The sequence below is a fragment of the Bubalus kerabau genome, chromosome 4 (assembly GCF_029407905.1).
Source record: "Bubalus kerabau isolate K-KA32 ecotype Philippines breed swamp buffalo chromosome 4, PCC_UOA_SB_1v2, whole genome shotgun sequence".
Lineage (NCBI taxonomy): Eukaryota > Metazoa > Chordata > Mammalia > Artiodactyla > Bovidae > Bubalus > Bubalus kerabau.
Genome location: NC_073627.1, coordinates 39,365,842 through 39,385,549, shown reverse-complemented (window position 1 = coordinate 39,385,549; position 19,708 = coordinate 39,365,842). Strand labels below are relative to the sequence as shown.

Below are 19,708 nucleotides of genomic sequence, written 5' to 3'. Positions count from 1 at the left end.
AGCTGTGGAGTCTCTTAAGGCCTACGCCAGGAAGAGCATAGCATCACTGCCGCCTTACTGCGTTGGTTGAAGCAAAGGGTTAAAGCTGGCCGTTTTCCCCTTGGGAGAGGACTGTACAAGGGTGTGCATACCAAGAAGCATGATTAATTGGGAATTGTTTTGTTAAATTTTTTAATTTATTTATGGCATGCAGGATCTGAGTTTCTTAACCAGAGATTGAATCATGCAGCCTGCAGTGGAAGCATGGAGTCTTAACCACTAGACCACCAGGGCAGTCCCAGCTGGGGACTTTTTGTAACTACCTGGGCTTCCCTGGTGGCTCAGACAGTAAAGAATCTGGTTCGATCCCTGGGTTGGGAATAGCCCCTGGAAAAGGAAATGGTAACCCACCCGAGTATTCTTGCCTGGAGAATTCCTTGGACAGAGAAGCCTGGTAGGCTGAAGTCCATGGGGTCGCAAGGAGTAGGACACAACTGAGCAACGAACACTTTCATTTTCACTTGTAACTCCCTAGTGTCTGGCTTAACAAGGTCTTCCTGGCTGCTGGGATGATAACATGAAATAGATAAAGATAAGAGATAGGAAAACCCATTAGCAGACTTTCCAATAATGCAGGCAAGAGATGCCTGTGGCTGGTTGTGGAGGAAGTGTAAAGAAGTGGTCAGATTCTGGGTGTGTTTTGGAAGTAGAATCAACAGGATTTCCTGATGAGTTCGGTGTGGGGTGTGAGAGAAAAGGATGAGAGAAAGGATGACTCCAGGGTTTTTGGCCAGAGCTGTTGGAAACAGAGTTGCCATTTACTGAGATGGAGGTGCTGAGTTGTTTTTTTGTTTTTTGCTTTTGAAAAGAGTGGGATTAGGAGTTCAATTTTAGACATTTGGAATTTGAGGTGCCTTTTGGGACATTCACCTGCAGATGTTAAGGGGCAGTTGGAAATATATGAGTCTGGAGTTCAGGAGAGAGGTCTAGGCTGGTTATTTAAAGCCATGAGGCTGAATGAAATCAGCATGGGCCTGACCTTGAATAGAGAAGAGGAGAGGATTGAGGATGATACTCTGGGGCCCTTGACACGTGAGGGATGTGGCAGCCACATGCTACCACAGTGAACTCAAATGTTGAGACCAGCAGTTCAATCAGCACACTCTATCAGTGCCCTTTCTATTTTTATTTGGGGGAAAATTTTTTTTAAAAAAAGCAAAACCAGTAAAGCCCAAAAAAGAAAATAACAACTTTCCATTTTCTCATCCTCCAGAATCAGCTACTCTTAACATCTTGGCCTGTTTGTTTCCATTTTTATGTGACCATCCTTCTATATGTGTCTCTCAGTGTATAAACATAGGTTTATGTTTTTAGAAATACTTTTATTAAACTGGGGTTATATGGAAATTTTTCTTGTTTCTTTTTAAAAAATTGTTTGTGCCTTGTGATACGTGGGATCTTAGTTCCCCAACCAGGGATCGAACCATTGCCTCCCACATTCAAAGTGCGGAGTCAACCGCTGGACCACTGGGGAAGTCCCTATACAATAATTTTAAAAACAGATTTATTGAGATGAAATTCATGTGCCATGCAATTCACCCATTTAAAGTGCAAAATTTAATGGTTTTTAGTATATTTGCAGAGTTTTGTAATCATGACCACATCAGTTGTAGAACATTTCATCACCTCAAAAAGAAACTTACTAAGGGACAACAGAGTAAATGCATTTCTTGGACTTTCTATTAAAAAAAGAAACTCCATAGTCATATAAATCATTCACCATTTCCCCCAGCCGGCAGCTATATGTAACTGCTAATCTGCTTTCTGTCTTTATAGATTTTCCTATTCTGGATATTTCATATACATAGAATCACATAATGTTTCATTCATTAGTATGAACTTACCTGAAGAAATTGAATTGAAATCAAAGGAATTGTTTAACTTCAAATTAATTTGAAAATTTTGGACTTATTGACGAATCCTCACCAGCTTCTTTTTCCTTTTTTAAAAATATATATTTATTTATTTATTTGGCTGCACCAGATCTTAGTTGAAGCATGTGGGATCTTCTGTCTTCATTGCAGCATGCAAGATCTTTAGCTGTGGCATGTAGGGTCTAGTTCCGTGACAAGGGATGAAACCCGGGCCCCCTGTGTTGGGAGCACAGAGTCTTAGCCACTGGACCACCAGGGAAGTCCTTTGAGCTCTTTCTTTATTGAATTAATATTCAATATAGTTTGAAAGTGCTTCCCCAGTGGCTCAGTGATAAAGAATCCACCTGCAAGGAGGGAGACCCAGGTTCAATCCTTGGGTTGGCAAGATCCTCTGGAGGAGGGCCTGGCAACCCACTCCATAGAGAAGCCTGGCGTGCTACAGTCCATGGGGTTGCAGAATTGGACACGACTGAAGCGACTGAGCACACAACTGGTTTGGAACCATTATTAGAGATTTCCTCCTGCTACTTTTCCTGTCTGTCTTCTAGGTTGGGTTCTTTCTTCTTCTCTTTCTTCTTCCTTCTCCACCTTTGTTTCCTCTGTTTCTCTCTCTCCTTCCTTCTCCTCCCTCCTCCTTTCTTTCCTTCCCTCTTTCTCTTCCCCTTCCTTTTGCCTCTCATCCTCTCTTCCTTTTTTTCTTTATTTTCCCTGTTTTCTCTTTCTTTCCTCCCTGTCTCCTCTCTGCCTTCCTCCCTTCGTTCTTCCTCTTCCTTCCCTCCCCACTTGCCTTCCTCCTTTCCCCCCTCTCTCTCTTTTTCTGTATGTTCGCAGAGTTCACATGCTGCTTGCTCTCCCCAGCCTGGGTGTGGGCAGCTCTGCTCTGATGTCACAGTGCTGTGATGTAGTATGGGTGACTCTTTGTTTTCTTCGACACTATTCCTGCCTTCTCTGTGACTCTTCTCTTCCCCAAAGGGGCTGCAGCTTGAGAGTTGAGTGTTAGCTTTTCTGTCACTGGAGGGAATTGCAGGGCTCAGGTAAGGTGGGAGTGGCTTTGTTAGAACACCTGGATGCTGCTCTTTCTTCTGGGATTTAGGTAAATGCTCTATCACAGGGTTCATTCTACGTAATGACTGGGTGTATCCCCTCTTCTGGGATGGGAGCTGTTTTTAGGCCTCACATGAAGTCAGTAACTGGTGTCATTCATTCACTTTCTCCACTTCTACCCATTTCTCCCCAGCAGCTTTTGCCACTGGGTCTCAGTTAAGAGTGGAAACAAAGGACCCCTCCTCAGTTTATTTCCCTCCGGATATGGAGGTTTTGGAGAATAGCTTTGGGGAGGGAGAGCTAGGAAGGGCTATATTTTCTACCCTAGAATCATCTGTTTTTTTTGCCTTGGTTGCCAATATTTAATACTTCTCTCATTAGGCTTTGTTGTTTTCTTTGGTGAAAAACATTTTTTTCCCCTGGCGTTATTTATTTATTTTTTTTACTTCTGGGGGATGGGGGGGGGTCTGTGATGCAATTGCAACCTTCCATTTTTACAAAAGACTTCTCAGCCTTTTAGCTAAGATCAAGTGTAGTATGGGGGCTTTCCAGGTGGCAGAGTGGTAAAGAATCCGTCTGCCAATGCAGGAGACACTGGAAACTCAGGTTCGATCCCTGGGTTGGGGAGATCCCTTAGAGTGGGAAATGGCAACCCACTCCAGTATTCTTGCCTGAAAAATTCCATGGACAGAGGAGCCTGGCGGGCTTCTCTGGTAGGAGAGCCCCCCCAAACCCCCCAAGCTCCATCTCTTGCCGTGAGACGGCAAAGAGTCGGACACAACTGAGCGACTGAGCACGTTTTTACCCAGGAGTTGCTCCAGATGACCTTTAGGCTCCTTCCAGCCCAAACCGGGTTATAACTCTGAGTTCTCTAGTGGCCCAAGGAGAGATGCAGCTACCACGACAAAGCAGAGTCAGCATGGTGGTCACTGAGGCCTTCACATCCGGGAGGGGATGCTGCCTTCCTCAGCCTTGGGGATTCCTGAGCAAGGAGCAAGGATGAAGGCCCCACATCTGCCCAGTCTGGTGCCAACAAGGGAAGCTTGTGTGGTGCTTGGCAGGGAGCAGCCAGGCTGTGTGTCCACCCTGTAGCTGTGGTCAGGGTCAGCGGAGGGTTCCAGAGTTGGTTTTGGGATCTGCTGTCACCCCTGGCTGAGAACCAAGCACAGTTTACTGACTCAGCCTTGCTCACCTCTCTGTGATGCTCCAGGGGTCTGGGATGGGGAAGGCCTGGGAGGGGCTGTGGATGGGGCGCCTGGTCTGGGCAGTCTGGCTGGCATGCAGGAGGCGCCTCCTCAGTGTACAGGACGGAGACTGGTGGGCTGTGCAGATAGCCCAGGTTGGGGGGGCTCTCCTACCACTTGGCCCTTGGGGGCTTCTTGGATAATTTTCTCTTGCATCTTGAGCTGGAGTAACTGAGACTCGCCAGGGGCTGCCTCAGAGGGGCTCAGAGAGGCCCACCTACCCTTCTTCTGAGGACCCAGTCCCTGCGGGAAGCTAGCAGGTGTCTCTTCTTGGATGGGCAGCAGAGCCCGCCGTGTCAGCTGAGTTCTCCAGGAGGACTGGAGCCCATTCCCCACCTGCTTGCCTTCCAGGCTGCTGGCCCCTGGGAGCCGGATGGTACCCTTGTGCCCTGAGCCAGTTCTTGCGGTTACAGGCTGGCAGGCCCAGGGGTGAAGTGTGCCAGCCGGCCCAGCATCTTGCTGACGACCAGTCTGTGCTGAGGACCTGCATCCTGACTGGCTCGGTCACACTGGGTGAAGAGTTGACCCATGCAAGGGGAGGATCGGCCTTAGCTCTCCCCGAGTCTCCATGAGCCTTTGGGAGACCTTTGCTTTCCCCCTTCCTGGGGGCACTTAGAACCCATTCTTTGCAGTTCAGAGGTCAGTGGCTACCCAGTTGGAAGAGTGAGATGGACCAAGGTGGAGACACTGTCCTTTCTACCCCACAGGGACTGAGTCTTCTCTGGAGTAGGTGTTCCAGCTTCCCTCCTGCTCCCTGCCCATGCCCACCTGTGCCTGCAGGTGTACACAAGGAGGGGTGATGACGTGTGTGAAGGTATGAGTGTGTGCACGTCCATGTGTATATAGGTGCCTGAGTGCAAACACAAGAGTATATTTGTGTATCTGTATATGTGTATGTGGGCTTCCCAGATGGAGTTAGTGGTAGAGAACCTGCCTGGTAATGCAGGGGACATTTAGAGACACAAGTTTGATCCCTGGACCGGGAAGATCTCCCGGAGGAGGGCATGGCAACCCACTCTAGTATTCTTGCCTGGAGAATCCCATGGAGAGAGGAGCCTGACGGGCTACAGTCCTTAGGATTGCGAAGAGTCAGACACAACTGAAGTGACTTATCACGCACATATGTGTGTGCCTGTGTGATTGTGTGTGCGTGACTTCTTGTCCACATCATGAGACCACAAGCAGGCATGTGTACCTGCTAGGCTGGTTTCCAACAGGTTCACCCCAGCAAGCCTGCATCAATGTTGTCAGCCACTATCTGTTTGGTTGGTACTCTTGCCATACATGTTTTTATACTTGGAACGTCATCCCTGTTACATGCTTATGTGTTTCCTTGCGGTGTGTGAGTTTTGCATCTCAGGTTTTGGGTCTAGGTATGTGTGTGTGGGTGTTGGAGCTTGTGTGAGTGTGTGATGAGGACGCTTGTGTCTGTGCGTGTTTGTGTGGTTTTGTGTGAGTGCATATGTGTGTGTGTGCATGCCTCTCTGGCTGGGGGTGACTCAGGCTAGAAATATTCACCATCACTGCCCCAACTCGAGGGGGAAATCCTCTTGAGTCTGAGATGGAAAAGGCCAGGGACTGCGGGGCTCCATGCTTCTCAGGCTCCCAGCGGCATTCCCAGGCCCTGTGGCCTGGGGGATGGAGTCAGGGTGCAGGGGAAGCATGTGCCGGTCCTAAGGGGATGAGGGCAGAGTCAGATTTCCCTTTCGGAAGTCCCCTCTGGGGCTGCTGTTGTGGGGGGGGGGGCGGGATACTGGGGCTGGGAAACCGGTGAGGAGGAGGGACTGGCCCAGGCCAGACAGTGGATGGGAGGAGGGGGCAGAAGGGAGGGACATCTAGGATCAGCATGGACAGGAATCAGTGTCTGGAGGGGTGTGAGGGCAAGCAAGGCGTGGAGGAGACGCCCCCACCCCACCTTCCCCTGTCTGTGTCTGACCAGGTGATGGGGGGACAGGGGCCATCCAGGAGCAAAGCCCCCTGGGCAGCTTGCTGGTGATTTGCCTGATTTGCACACAGCCTGTGGGGAACACAAACAGCACCCACTGAGGTTATCTCCTAGGTTATTTTTTATTCTTGTTTTTTAAAATTTATTTGTCTGTACTGGTTTTAGTTGCAGCATGTGGGTCTGGTTCCCTGACCAGGAATTGAACCCAAGAGTATGGAGTCTCAGCCACTGGACCACCAGGGACGTCCCTCTCCCAGATTTAGAAGCACAAGCTCTTGGCACAGTGGAGGCACCTGGTAGGGTGTGGGGCTGGGGAAATCAAGGCCCAGTGGGTGGTGATCTCCTTGGAGCGGCCCCGTGTGGCAGGCTGGGGCTGAGCTGTCTACTCTTAGGGGGTCACACCTCTCTGAAGGAGTGACCCTCCCTGAGCCCAGGCGGCGCCTCAGGAGGCTCTGTAATTATGGGGCGAGGAGGTGGCCTCTCCCTAGCCGGGCCTCTCTTTGCCCCTCAGAGTTGCCGCGTGGAGACAAGGGTTTGGTGGCTTGGGGTGGGTTTCCAGGTGTGTCTGAGGAAACCTGGCCTCCTCCGGCGGTTTGTTCAGCCTGAAAGGCTCCATTGTGGCTGCAGCTTCCCTCTGATCGGCTCTATTTTGGGACAGGATCCACCCTGCCCCAGCTGGAGGAAGGAAAAGGTGTATTTCAGTGTGTCCTGTGGGTGTGGGGGGCGGGCAGGGGGCAGAACTCAGCCCCAGCAGAGAAAGCAGCTTGGAGTGGCTGGTGCAGGGGGTGTGGAGGGTAGGACCCCAGCCTGTGAGCTGGAGGGGGAGGGGGACAGTGGCCTGGCCGGCCCTGGAGGTGGGAGTTGAGGGGAGGATGGGCGTGAGCGGTCCCCGCTTTCATGTGGCCCCAGGAGACTGGCTTGGCAGATCCTGTCTAGCTGGAATGTGGGTCTGCGGCCTGCCTGGGCCCCACCTAAGGCTTGCCCACCAGCCACTTCCTGATTCCTAGCCCTGTGGATGCCCAGCCCAGGCCCAGAGGAGGCCTGCCGTGCCCTCAAGAGTTCCCCAGTTTGTGGAGGGCCAAGGCCTTGTGAGACTGGGAGAAGACCCCTGCTGCGTCCCCTCCCCAGTGGGTCCTGCCCTCTTTCTGCAGCCCTGGCCACACTGATGCCCTCCCAGCCTGGCAGGTACCTTCTGGCCTCCTCGCCTCTGCTCACCGGCTTCTCTGCCTGGCGTGGCCTTGAGGCTCTTCTAGACACATTCCAATCCTGCCCATCCTTCAGGGCTCTGCTCAGTGCCACCTCCACCTGGAAGCCCTCCCTATCCTGAGCTTTCCTCTGACTTCCCTTATACCAGCCTCGCCCTGCGCTGCAACTTCTGGGACCTTTCAGAGTCTCCCCCCGGCCACCTGACAGCTTCCTGTCCCTCATCTTGTCACTGGGGTGAGGGGCTCACCAGAAAGTGATATGTGACCTGGGCCTGATCCTTCTCATTTGTAAAGTGGGAGTCATGGTACGTGTCTTACGAGGTGGCTGAGAGTTGGGTGGGTGACAAACGGAGACAGGCCCAGCATGTTGTCAGTGGGCAGGTAGTAACCCTTCAGTTCCTCTGTCCTGGGTGCTTGTAGGCCTTCGGGTGCTAGAGCCTGGGCTGCCCTGGGCAGAGCCCCGTGACTCCAGGAATGACTAATTCCACTCCAGCAATAAGCTGTCAGGAGCTCTGAGAAATGAGACTTTCCCCTCCTTCCTGCCTCATTAAACTCTTCTTGAGTGAGTGGAATGAAGATTGTCCTAATCCTTTGGCATGAGGTGGGGGGTTCAGGGAGCTGGGGGAGACAGGCCCACAGCGGCCTCCAGTCACCCGCAGATAGGCAAACAGGTTTTCTGAGCCCCATAGGTGCCCAGGGTGGGAGTGGGCACCGGACAGGGGCTGGAAGCCTCGTGTTTCAGTCTGGCTTTGTCCTTGGCCAGCTGATGACCTCAGACAAGCCCTGATCCGGGCACAGTTTACTGCCTCAGCCTTGCTCACCTCCCTGTGATGCTCCAGGGAACTGGGAAGGGGAAGGCCTGGGAGGGGCTGTGGATGGGATGCCTGGTTTGGGTGGTCTGGCTGGCATGCAGTAGGTGCCTCCTTAGTGTACACAGGCCTTAGGGGAACGAAGTGGGAGGGGTGGGCAAGGGCAGAGCAGCCTCTGTACCTTTCCCTGTTTCCCCACCTTTAAAAGTGGCCTGGGAGGGACTTTCCTGGTGGTCCAGTGGCTAAAACTGTGCTCCCAATGCAGGGGTCTGGGTTTGATCCCTGGTTAGGGAGCTAGATCCCACATGCTGCAAATAAGATTTGCCTGCCGCAACTAAGGATCCCACGGGCTGCAGCGAAGACCCAGTGCAGTCACATAAAAATAAATAAACATATATATATATATAAAGTGGCCTGGGAGTCCTGGCTGCTATCCTGGGTGACCTCAAGAACTGGGCATTGGGGCCCGTCCATCAAGGGATGTGCTCTTCCCAGGCCTGGGCCCTAACTCCTCTCTGGGTCATGGCTGCCCATCTGCCCAGATGGGAATGTCTACCCACTCTGGGAGCTTCTCTGGTGGCTCAGTGATAAAGAATCCACCTGTCAATGCAGGAGATGGAGGTTTGATCCCTGGGTCAGGAAGATCTCCTGCAGAAGGGAATGGCAACCCACTCCAGTATTCTTGCCTGGAAAATCCTATGAACAGAGGAGCCTGGTGGGCCACAGTTCGTGGGGTTGCAGGAGTCTGACATAACTTAGCAACTAAACCATTCCTCCCACCCACTCTGGAGGCCGCTGCCACTGGGATAACAGTTGCAGACCTCACCCACCCCTGGAAGTCTTGATGGGGCTTCCTGTGTGCAGACTAGTCTCCCTCTGCACAGGTGGGAAGACACCACGGGGAGGGGCTGGTGACTGAAATCCAGGGAGCCTCATCCTGACCCCGTGTCCACAGGTGTTCCTGGCCCTCGGGGAGCTGCTCCTGTCCTGCAACTGGGCGGTGGTTGCCGACATCCTGCTGGTAGGCGTGGGGGTCAGGGCAGAGGGCTGGTCCTGGGGCGTTGAACGGGGGCAGCTGGGGTCTGTCCTGCTCAGGGCCAGACTTCTGTTGAGTGGCCCAGAGGTCAGGTGGGGCTTCAGAGACCATGGGGTCAGGGACAGGTCAGCAAGCAGTTACCTTGGACCAGGGTCCTCCCTGACACTCTCAAATGTATCCTCTGGCCATCACTCCTGTGTTGTAGGTAAGCACATTGGAGGCTCAGAGAGGGCAGGGGCCTGGACCAGGGTCACGCAGCCCACAGAGGCACTGAGCCAGGGCTGGGACCTAGGCTTTTTGACTCCAGGCCTCTTTCTTTGTCCCTGTTTCTTGACTGCTATCCTTCTCAGCAAGTGGTCTCCTTGGCCTCTACACTGGGTATGCAGTCAGGGATGCTGGACTTTGGGAGCACCAAGCCCAGGTGGGTTTGTGCCACCCCAGCTCCCATATCATGGGCTGCAAGGCTCAGGCTACAATGAGGCCTGATGCTGTCCTGACCACATGATGCTAGGTCCAGAGTCTAGCACGACCCTCCCTGAGCCTCACACTCTCCATCCAGCCTCCCTGCCTCCTCCTTGGAGATCGCAGGGAAGTTGTTAAACACTGAAGGGCTGTGCCCTTGTGGATTACACCGGGTCCCCAACCTAGTGACACCCTGAGAGCCCTCTTCCTACCTCCTGGCAGCCCAGCATGGTCCAGCACTGGGCACGAGGGAACCAGAGCTGTCCTGAGGGTGGTCCAGTGCAGGGGCACAAAGCCGGGCTCACGAACCTGGGTGTCAGCCCTGTTACTGCCACTTACTAACTCTATGCGACCTAGGCAAGTCACTTTGTGTCTCTGAGCCTCAGTTTCCCTGTGTGGAAAATGGGGATGAAAAGACCTCCTGGATTATGGTGAGGGTGAAACAAGATGATCCCTGTAAAGCTTTTGCCCTGTGCCTGGGGCAGGGAATGCTGGCTGGGGTTCTGGTAATAAATCAGTGGTTCCTACTTTCTCATCTTCCATCTCCTAAAGAAATCCTGGCATCCTGGAATCTGAGTTTGAAAGGGCTGTGGGGAAGTGTAGTCATGTAATTAGCCAACAGAACCTGCTTGAATACTGCTGTGGACAGGAGGCTCACTCTCTGTCTAGATGCTCTGGCCCTTCCTTTGACCCAGGCTACGGGGTATAGACAGCACTATCCTGTCTGTGACTCCCGGGTGAGTGTATCAGCTGCAAGGCTGTCGGCTCTTCTCTTTTCCTCCCTCCAGACAGGAGACTTGGGCTCCAGCCCAGACTCAGCCACAGACCTGCTGAACGGCCTTGGGCCTCGGTTTCCTTGCCTATAAAAAGGGGCAATCATAACTGGCCTGGCGGGATGAGCAAGATGGCCTGAGGGAAAGCCCTCGGCATATGGGATTATGCTGGCAAAGCTTGCCCCGAGTGCGGCTGCCTACTTATAGGCACAGGGTGATGACCTGCCCCCACCCCCAACACAGCTTGTCCTCTGAAACCTGGCCCCCCACAGCTTCCTCCACCACCCCCTCAGCCCTGTTCCTGCTCCACATGACAGCCCCACAGATATGTGAAGACTGCGCCCGCCCATGGTCTGTGTTGGCAGGAATGATTAACCTGGCGGAGCTGGCCTCTTTGTAATGCCATGTGTGGGTTGGGGGCAGGGGTCGGGGAGGGGGTGGCGGGGAGAGGAGAGCTGAGGGGGCCAGTCAACCATAGTCTGACCCATCTGGCGGTGCTGGGGAGCGGGCGGGTACTGCCCAGGGGGCCAGACTGGACCCAGCCCACCTGGTGCTCCTCCTCTTCCCCTGGCTTAGAGGCGTCCAGCCCCCAAAGCTCAGTGGGGCCTGTCAACCCAGGGAGGCTTCTAGCCCCTCTTCCCCTGCCTCCCCACCTTCCCAAAGCCTCCCAGGAGGGACAGCTTTGTGACAGTTTGTTGGCTGGAGCTGTACCACGTCTCTGCCGTTCTTGGAGCTCAGTCTCCAGGCAGAAAGAGGGGGAGGGGTTCCAGAAGGGAGGGGTCTCAAGCCAAATGCTGGTGAGAGGACCACTGCAGGGACCTGAGCTGTGGAGTGGAGGGGCAGACCGGGAGCAGGTTGGGGAAGGGTGAGAGGTGATGAGGCTGGAGTGTAGACCAGCAAGTAGACCGGTGCCTGTGAGAAGCTGCACAGGGGAGAGGGGAAGAGAGGAAGGTCACTGGAGTTGGGGGGTCATAGGTAGCGAGTGCTGCTTTTCTAGAGATGAGGCTGGAGGGGAGATGGGTAGAGAGAGACTGGCGGGGTTAGAGTGGGGCCGGGGCAGGAAGTGTGGGGACTCAGGTGTGGCATGAAGTACAGGGAGGTCCTTGCTGGTTGCCCTTTCTTCTGAGGCCGGGAAGGCGAGAGGGCAGCAGAGCCCAGAAGCCAGGATTCTGGCATGGTCCACCTGCTTCCACTCCCAGCTCTGCCCCTCTCTCTGGCTGGCCTTGGTGTACTCAAATGTGCAATAGGTATTTAACAGAAAGGCAGTACCCACCAGTTACACCCAGGCTACAAGGGCCGAGAGAGCTAAGCCTGCATCCCTGAGGGGTCGCTGTGGGCTCCACAGGCCCCACGGTGGTCCTGCCTCAGAGACACAGCTCTCTTTGATCTGCTTATCCACAGGGAGGAGAATCCAGATTCTCTCTGGGGAAGAGACTTCAGGGACTCTTCAGTTAAGAGCATAAGAATCAGGTTTACAAATTTCACTCCCTGGGTCAGGAAGATTCCCCAGAGAAGGGAATGGCTACTCACTCCAATATTCTTGCCTGAAGAATTCCATGGACAGAGGAGCCTGGTGGGCTACAGTCCATGGGGTCACAAAGAGTCGGACATGACTGAATGACTAACGCTTTCACTTCACTTTCATTACAAATTCATTTTCCCGGCCCTCTGTTCTCAGAGTCTGATTCAGTTGTGTATGTGTTGGGGCCCAGGGATCTGCATTGCTCTTGAATTGTCCTGCGTGATCCTGGTGGAGCTGCTCCTCAGAATGCACTGGAGGGCACTATTCTAGTGCAGCCAGCTCTCCAACTCATGAACCTTCTGCAAAATTCTGACCAGTGCCGTCCACCCCCTTGTTTACATACCCCTCTGATGGGCAGCTCACTCCTTGCATCCTGTGAAACCCCTGCCTCCTGGTGGCTCGGTTAATAAAAAGGATCTTGGCTCATCACAGCCAAGACCCACTTCAGACTCATCTGCGACCTCCCCACTAGCCTGGCTGGGCCTCGGATGGCCTCCCTCCCTGGAAGACTGGAGACTGTGTATCCCCAAATGAGCTCCCTATCTCCCCCAACCCACTGATGGTGTCTCCAGCTCCCTTCCCACCCTCCTCTCTCTGGGCCCCCCTCTAGTTTGCCCATCCCCAGCTGTGGGGAGTCGGGCAGAAGGGGGACTCGCTCCCTCTCCCAGGTCTGTATTCTGGGATGCTGGAATCCTGCCACCGGGATCACCTCCCACCTCTTCAGCAGATCCCCCTTCCCTGGGGGGTCATCACCCTCCAGGCCTCCCTCCATCCGTGTGTCTCCATGCTTCCCTGCTCTGCCTTCTGCCCCTGGGTAGCCGTCTGCTCACTTGTCTGTCTCACCCTCCCAGGGGTGTCTGGGTGTGAGGGCTGGGTTGGGGTGCGTGAGGCAGGCTGCCAGGAAGTTTGCACCTGGTGACTGCCACTCCGACTTTCTGTGGGCCCTTGATTGGCGCTGGTTATGCCTCGGGCTATAAAGGGAACAGCTCTTCTAAGAAGGGCGAGTCAAAAACAGAGGTGTTTTTGTCTCCGAATAGAGTGAGCCTGGAGTTTTGGGAACCCAAAATCCTCTAAGCTTCTAAAATTACCTGCCTGGCTCTCCAGCTGCTGGCGAGGGCCAGCCTTGGCCCCTGGCTACGTGGAGACCCTGGGGACCCAGAACAGGTAGGCGGAGACCTACCTCCCTGCCACAGGCCGCAGGAGCCAGTCTGGGTCCTGCAGGTTGGAGTTCCTGGGAGGGGAGGAAGGGAACTTTCTCTCTCCAAAGAGTCCTGGCCCCTGCATGGACTTTTGGGGACATCAGAGCCCATGTTCTAGGACTCGGGTCCCCAGCTTCTGGGATCTAATGCCTGATGATCTGAGATGGAGCTGATGTAATAAATTAGAAATAAAGTGCACGGGAAATATAATGCGCTTGAATCATCCTGAAACCACCCCCCACCCCATTCGTGGAAATATTGGCTTCCATGAAACAGGTCCCTGGTGCCAAAAAGGTTGGGGACTGCTGTCTCTAGGAGGCCCTGCCATTCTGCCCAGAACCACCAGTGAGTAATCACATAATTATGGGGTGAGAAGGAAGCACTTGGGGAAGGTGCAAAGCTGTGGTCAGTTCCTCCTCAGGCCTGGTGGCAGGTCCTGGCCATGGGTGGGAGGCCCAGCTCCTCTCTCCACCTGGACAGAGTGGCTAAGTGCCAGTGACTCCAGGACCAGCCGGTCACCTCCTGCTGCTCTGTGCTGCCCACCCACAAGCCCCTCTCTCTAGTCCTGAGGCTCCGGCCTTCACACCTTGGCTCACCCTGTTCCCTGTCTGGAGTCCCTTTCTCTGCCCTCCTTGCCAGTTCCCCATTTGCAGGGCTTGAAGTGAGCTTTTCCTCTTGGTTCTTCTCACTGTTTTCCAAACGTTCTGTAACAAACGTGTAAATATTGCTGGAAAGGCTCCTTTTTGCTTTTAACAGCAGGATGGTCAAGCATCAGACCCTGGAGAAGAAGGCCTGGGATCAAATCTTAGCCCCACTGTTTGCTGGCTGGGTGACCCTGGGCAGGTTACTCACCCTCTCTGTGGAGGGTTTCATCATTTGTAATAGTGGATAGGAATTATGTCTCCCTCATGGGTTGCTTGAGTGGATATATAGAAAACATATATATATGAGATATATAAAATGCATACAGGAAGCACTTAGTGAATGTTAGTAATTATTATAATAATTAGTATTATGTTGTTGTTGTTCTCTGATGGGCTCAGATTATGGCCAACTAGGCCTTGGGAATAAGGCGTTGGTGTGGGAAGCTCCCCCGTGGATGTCCTGTTGGGACCATGTGACCTTGTGTCTTCTAGCTGAACCTCCTGCCTCCCTCCCTGCCTCCCTCTTATCATCTTGTTGCAGCTCTGGGTTCTAGCAGGGTTTCTCCTGGGATCAGTCTCCAAGATGATTCTACTTGACTTGTTTAGTTGGCAAGCTGTCAGCTTGTCCCTTCCATGTGTGGTGCCTTGCTGAACCCCCAGGGACTCCAAGAGAAATTAGGCAGGAGCTTTGCTGCCAGACCATGTAAGGGTAAGGGGAGGAGGGCGGTGAACCCTTCCAGCTGTGGGGGATGTGCCTTCAGTTAGGGGTGCAGGGCCGTGGGAGCTCAAGGCAGGCACCTGAACTCTGGGAAGGCTTCAAGAGGAGGTGACCTCCTTGAAGGTCAGTCCTGAAGGATGAATGGGGATGCTCCAATTGGACCAGAGAAGGGAAGGCTTGCCAAGCAGGAGGCACAGCAGGTTCAATTTATTTCAGCCTAATGTCCTCAGGTACCGGATGAGAAATGATCATGAAAGTAACCCTTTATGTAGGTCCCATGATTATCCCCATATAGGGATGAGGAGGCCAAGGCACAGAAAGGTGAAGTGACTTGCCCAGAGTCAGACAGCTAGTGAGTGGGGGCTATGGGATTGGAACCCAGACAGTTTGACTCCAGAATTCATATCTTTAACCTCCCCACCCCCTTCTAGGTGGGCCTTTTCAGCAAGGCTGCCTTTGGTCTCTGCCCAGACGGGCTTCCTGAGAGAGAGACTGAGCCCTCCACAGCACCCCACCTGGGTGCCCACATATGTGGGCACCTGGCTGTGCCCTGTCTTCACTCCACAGCCCACTGCTGCCTTCCGCGCCCCTGAGCTGGGACTTGCCCACCCCTTCACTGATGTCACAGCCATGCCTGGGCCCCCTGGTTCAAGAGCAAACCCTTAAGAGGGGTGGCCCTCATTAGGGGCCTGGCAGCTCCATCCTGGGGGACTGGGGAGCCTTCCTGAGACTCTGAGAGGCTAAAGTCTCGGTGGTGGGGCTTCAGGCGTTGGGGTCAATGACCCCCTGCCGCCCTACTCTCTCGGCCAGCCTGTCGCCCCACCAGGCAGGTCCTTGGCAGCAGGGGGACAGGAGAGGGTCTGAGGGGCCACCTACTCCCTGTCCTCGCTCAGGGACCTCCCCTGGTATTCTTGTGTTTTGCAGTCGGTGGTGGTGCCCAGATGCCGGGGGACAGCTGAGGCGCTTCAGATCACAGTGGGCCATATCCTGGGAGACGCCGGCAGCCCCTACCTCATGGGACTTGTAAGGCTGGGTGGATGGTGGGGCTCCAGGGAAGGGCTGCACTTGGAGGCCTAGTGGCTTCCTGGTGGGCCTGGCAGACCCAGCCTCTCTCCTCTGCAGATCTCCAGCGCCCTGCGGGCCGGGCGCCCCGACACTTACCTGCAGCGCTTCCTCAGCCTTCAGCAGAGCTTCCTGTGCTGCGCCTTCATCATTGCCTTGGGTGGTGGCTGCTTCCTACTGACTGCACTGTACCTAGAGAGAGACCAGGCCCAAGCCCAGAAGTCTGGCACAGGTACCCTGCTCCTTTGCACCCATGCTGGGCTCAGGGCTGACCCTATAGGAACAAAGAGCACTGGCCACCCCCTGAATTTATTAATTTATTCATTCATTCATTTGTTGATTCATGCACATGTAATTATTATGCCCCTGCTATGTGCCAGGCAAGATTGCAGATCCTGGGGAGTGAACATCAAGTCCAAGCCCACGTGAAGAGAAACAAACAAGATATAAAAAACAGAAGCCATAAAAGACAGAGTGTGTTTGAGGTCATAAGTGCTATGAGAGGCATAAGGCTGGAAAGTGGGAAGAGAGGAACAGGTGGGGGCAGGTTGCAGTCTTTGAAAGGGTGGTCAGAGAGGTCCTCACTGCACAGGTGGCCTTGGAGCAAAGATTTGAAGGAGGGACTGAGTTGTGCAGCTGTCTGGGGGAAGGTGCTCCTGCTGGAGGGAAGAGCTTGTGCAAAGGCCCTGGGGGTAGCAATGTACTGGCTTGTGTTTGAGGACCTGCAAGAAGGCCGCTGTGGCTGAAGCAGGAGCAAGGGGGGCCAGGGGCAGAGATGAGAGTGACAGTAAGAGGATCAGAGCATGGGGGACTGAAGGCTTTTGTAGGGACTGAGGCCTTAACACTGAGTGAGATGGGAGCTGCTGTGGGGTTTCCAGGGCGCAGGCCCCAAGATATTTGATTGACATCATAAAAGCACCACTGTGGTGCTGCTGTGTTGAGAGCAGACTGTGGCGGGGTGAGGGTGGTCAGTGTTGAAGGAGGGAGGCCAAAGGGAGGTTCTGTAGCCATCAGGGGAGAGCGGAGGGGCTGGGACCATGGTGGTGGCATTGAAAATGGGGAGAACAGGTTGGATCTGGAATTTACTTTGAAAACGGAAGCTGGAGGATTTTGTGGCAGACTGTGCCCAGGCATGGTCCCCAAACACCTCTGCCTCCTTTGGGGCTGGCTGAGTGGTTTCTGCCCACAGGGATCCTTGAGAGCGAGAACCAACGCCTGATTCCTGGCAGGGGTGCCTCCTCAGAGGGCCCCTGAGGCCCTGCCTGGCAGCGAGGAGGTCCCACCTGCCCTGTCCATACCCCTCTGGATGACCTCCACTGGATCAGTGCCTCTGCCCACCTTTGACTGTGGCTCCAGGACCCTGGCCGAGCTGCACCTGCCGTTTCTTCGCTCCCAGCTGGAGAGCTGGCAGCGCCTGTGGCTGGGCTGGGAATTGAGCTGTCAGCAACCCCCGCGGGAGGCCTGAGCCTATGCCTGCACCCAGCACGAAGCCACTCACTCCAGCCTGGAGTCAGCCTGGCTGCCAGCAGGCCTGATTAAGGTGTGGCCGGTACAAAGCCCGTGGATATAGGCCTTTAGACAATCATGTTATTTATAGCCTCAAGGTGTCTCTGCTGGGATCAGGAGCCGGAGAGGAGGAGGTGGGCAGTCTGGGTGGAGGATGTACGGCTGCTCAGCATGGGTCTCTAGGGGTGCCCACCCTGGACTGCCCGCTCTGACTCTGCTTCCCCACACTGCAGGGTCGGGAGGGCACGGGACACCTCTCTGTGTGCGTCACCCTTTGAACTCAAGGTGGGAGCTGAATCAGTATTCTGGAAAATAGGTCTCTACTCAGGTGCTGGTGTCGGGGTGTGGCCACAAGATCCATGGAAATCCTCTGCCTGCACTGACCCAGCCGCCTCAGACCCACGCTGGGGGGCTTGCATGGCTGTGCATGAGTGCCTTGCTCTGCATCCCTACCCCCTCCCCCATGGAGAGGGCTGGCTCGGTGGGACTCACCAGGTTCAGAACAGCTGGGCGCAGCAGGCCCTGCAGGAGATCAACAGCTTCCAGGCGGGTAGCAGTGAGGAGGCATGTTCTTTCTGCCATGAGCATAAGTGTCTTGCCCTCTCCCTGGTGCCTAGCCAGGCAATCACTGTTCACTTTCTGATCGCTGCCGCTGGGTCTGCCTCTCAGTGGCTGTGGGCAGAGCAGTGACCCAGACTCACGCTCACCTCCTGACCCTTGTCTGCCCCGTCCCTGCCCTCTATGGGTGTCCTCCCTGCCCCTTAGGTTGGAGGGGACAAGCTCCAGGAGCTGGACTCTCCAGCTCAACCCACACCTGCCACCCCCAACCTTCCCAAGTCTCAGCCCTCCCTCTGGAGCAGCCATCATCAGGCTGACTGCCTGCCCCCGCCCCCCACTCTCTGATGCTTGGAGCTCATGAAATGGGCTGGCTCTGAGGTTACAAGAAAAATGATTCCTGAGGGTCCTTGTTAGGGTTCTGCTCCTAAGTACAACATGGGCGTGGGAGGGAGAGGGGCATTCCCACAGCTCCAAGCAATCCTCTGATCTCAGCTGGGTATCCTGCAATTCAGTTCAACTCTGACACTGTCTACCCAGTGAGTGAGTGAAAGTTGCTCGGTTGTGTCTGAATCTTTGCAACCCCATGGACTATACAGTCCATGGAATTCTCCAGGCCAGAATACTGGAGTGGGTAGCTTTTCCCTTCTCCAGAGGATCTTCCCAACCCAGAGATCGAACCCAGGTCTCCCACACTGCAGGAGGATTTTTTTTTTATCAGCTGAGCCACAAGGGAAGCCCAAGAATACTGGAGTAGGTAGACTATCTCTTCTCCAGCAGATCTTCCCAACACAGGAATTGAACCGGGGTCTCCTGCAATTGCAGGCGATTCTTTACCAACTGAGCTATCAGGGAAGCCCTGTCTACCCAGAGAACATCACATTCCACAGGTTAAGGGTTCAGTCCTACAAGACTATCCCCTACCAGGCCCATCCCACACTACAGATACCAACCACAAGTCCAGGTGGTGAGTGGCTGTAAACCCAAGGTTCTCACAACCCCTTCCTGCTGCTGCTAAGTCACTTCAGTTGTGTCTGACTCTGTGCAACCCCATAGACGGTAGCCCACTAGGCTCCTCTGTCCCTGGGATTCTCCAGGCAAGAATACTGGAGTGGGCTGCTATTTCCTTCTCCAATGCATGAAAGTGAAAAGTGAAAGTGAAGTTGCTCACTCGTGCCTGACTCTTAGTGACCCCATGGACTGCAGCCCACCAGGCTCCTCTGTCCGTGGGATTTTCCAGGCAAGAGTACTGGAAACCCCTTCCTGGGGTTCCATTAATGTGCTAGAGAACTTAGGAAACCCATTTACTTGCTAGTTTATTACAAAGGATGGAACTCAGGAATAGCCCGATAAAGGAGATGTGTAGGACATCTGAGCATCTGGCATCTGAGCCTTAGGTCCCAGACAGTGTATAGTATAGTATGGGAGAAGGGCATGGAGCCTCCACTCTCCCCAGATGTCCATGTGTTCACCAGCCTGGAAGCTCTCTGGACATCTCCCTTTTGGATTTTTATGGAAGCCTCATTACTCAGGCATGATTGATTATACCATTGGCCATTGGAGTGTGATCTCAATTTCTAGCCTCCCTCCCCTCCCCAGAGGTGGTTTTGGGGCAGGGTTGGGACCGAAAATTCCAACCTTCTAATTTCAGGGTTTGCTCTTAGCCTTGTCTTTAGGTGAGTTCCAAAAGTCACCTAACAAACAGAAGACACTTTTAGGATCTCATCACCTAGCAAACTCCAAGGGTTTTAGGAGCTCAATGCCAGAAACAGGATGAGCAGCCAAACATGTATTTCTTGTTATAAATGACAATATCATACTTGGTTTCTCCTGAGAAGGAGGCAGTCAGTGTGGGATTCACTGGCTGTGTGACCCGGGCCACTCTCTGTCCTCTCTCAGCTTCACACTCTCTGGCTCTATTTAAGAGGTGTATTGCATGTGGTTTTTCTAGCCTGTTAGTCACTCAATTGTGTCCGACTCTTTGCGACCCCATGGACTGTAGCCTGCCAGGCTCCTCTTGTCCATGGGATTCTCCAGGCAAGGATACTGGAGTGGGTAGCCATTCCCTTCT

The 19,708-nt window shown here is 54.0% G+C and overlaps 1 protein-coding gene across 1 annotated transcript in view; it reads left to right on the top strand.

Moving 5' to 3' along the window:
- Positions 1-18,772, top strand: part of SPNS3 (SPNS lysolipid transporter 3, sphingosine-1-phosphate (putative)) — a 44,966-nt gene extending 26,194 nt beyond the window's left edge. The window contains exons 11-14 of the mRNA XM_055579650.1: positions 9,116-9,181; positions 15,439-15,537; positions 15,637-15,808; positions 16,766-18,772. Coding sequence (XP_055435625.1) covers positions 9,116-9,181; positions 15,439-15,537; positions 15,637-15,808; positions 16,766-16,830 — 402 coding nt within the window. The 3' untranslated portion in view covers positions 16,831-18,772. The remainder of the gene's footprint in view (positions 1-9,115; positions 9,182-15,438; positions 15,538-15,636; positions 15,809-16,765) is intronic.
- The last annotated feature ends 936 nt before the right edge of the window (positions 18,773-19,708 follow it).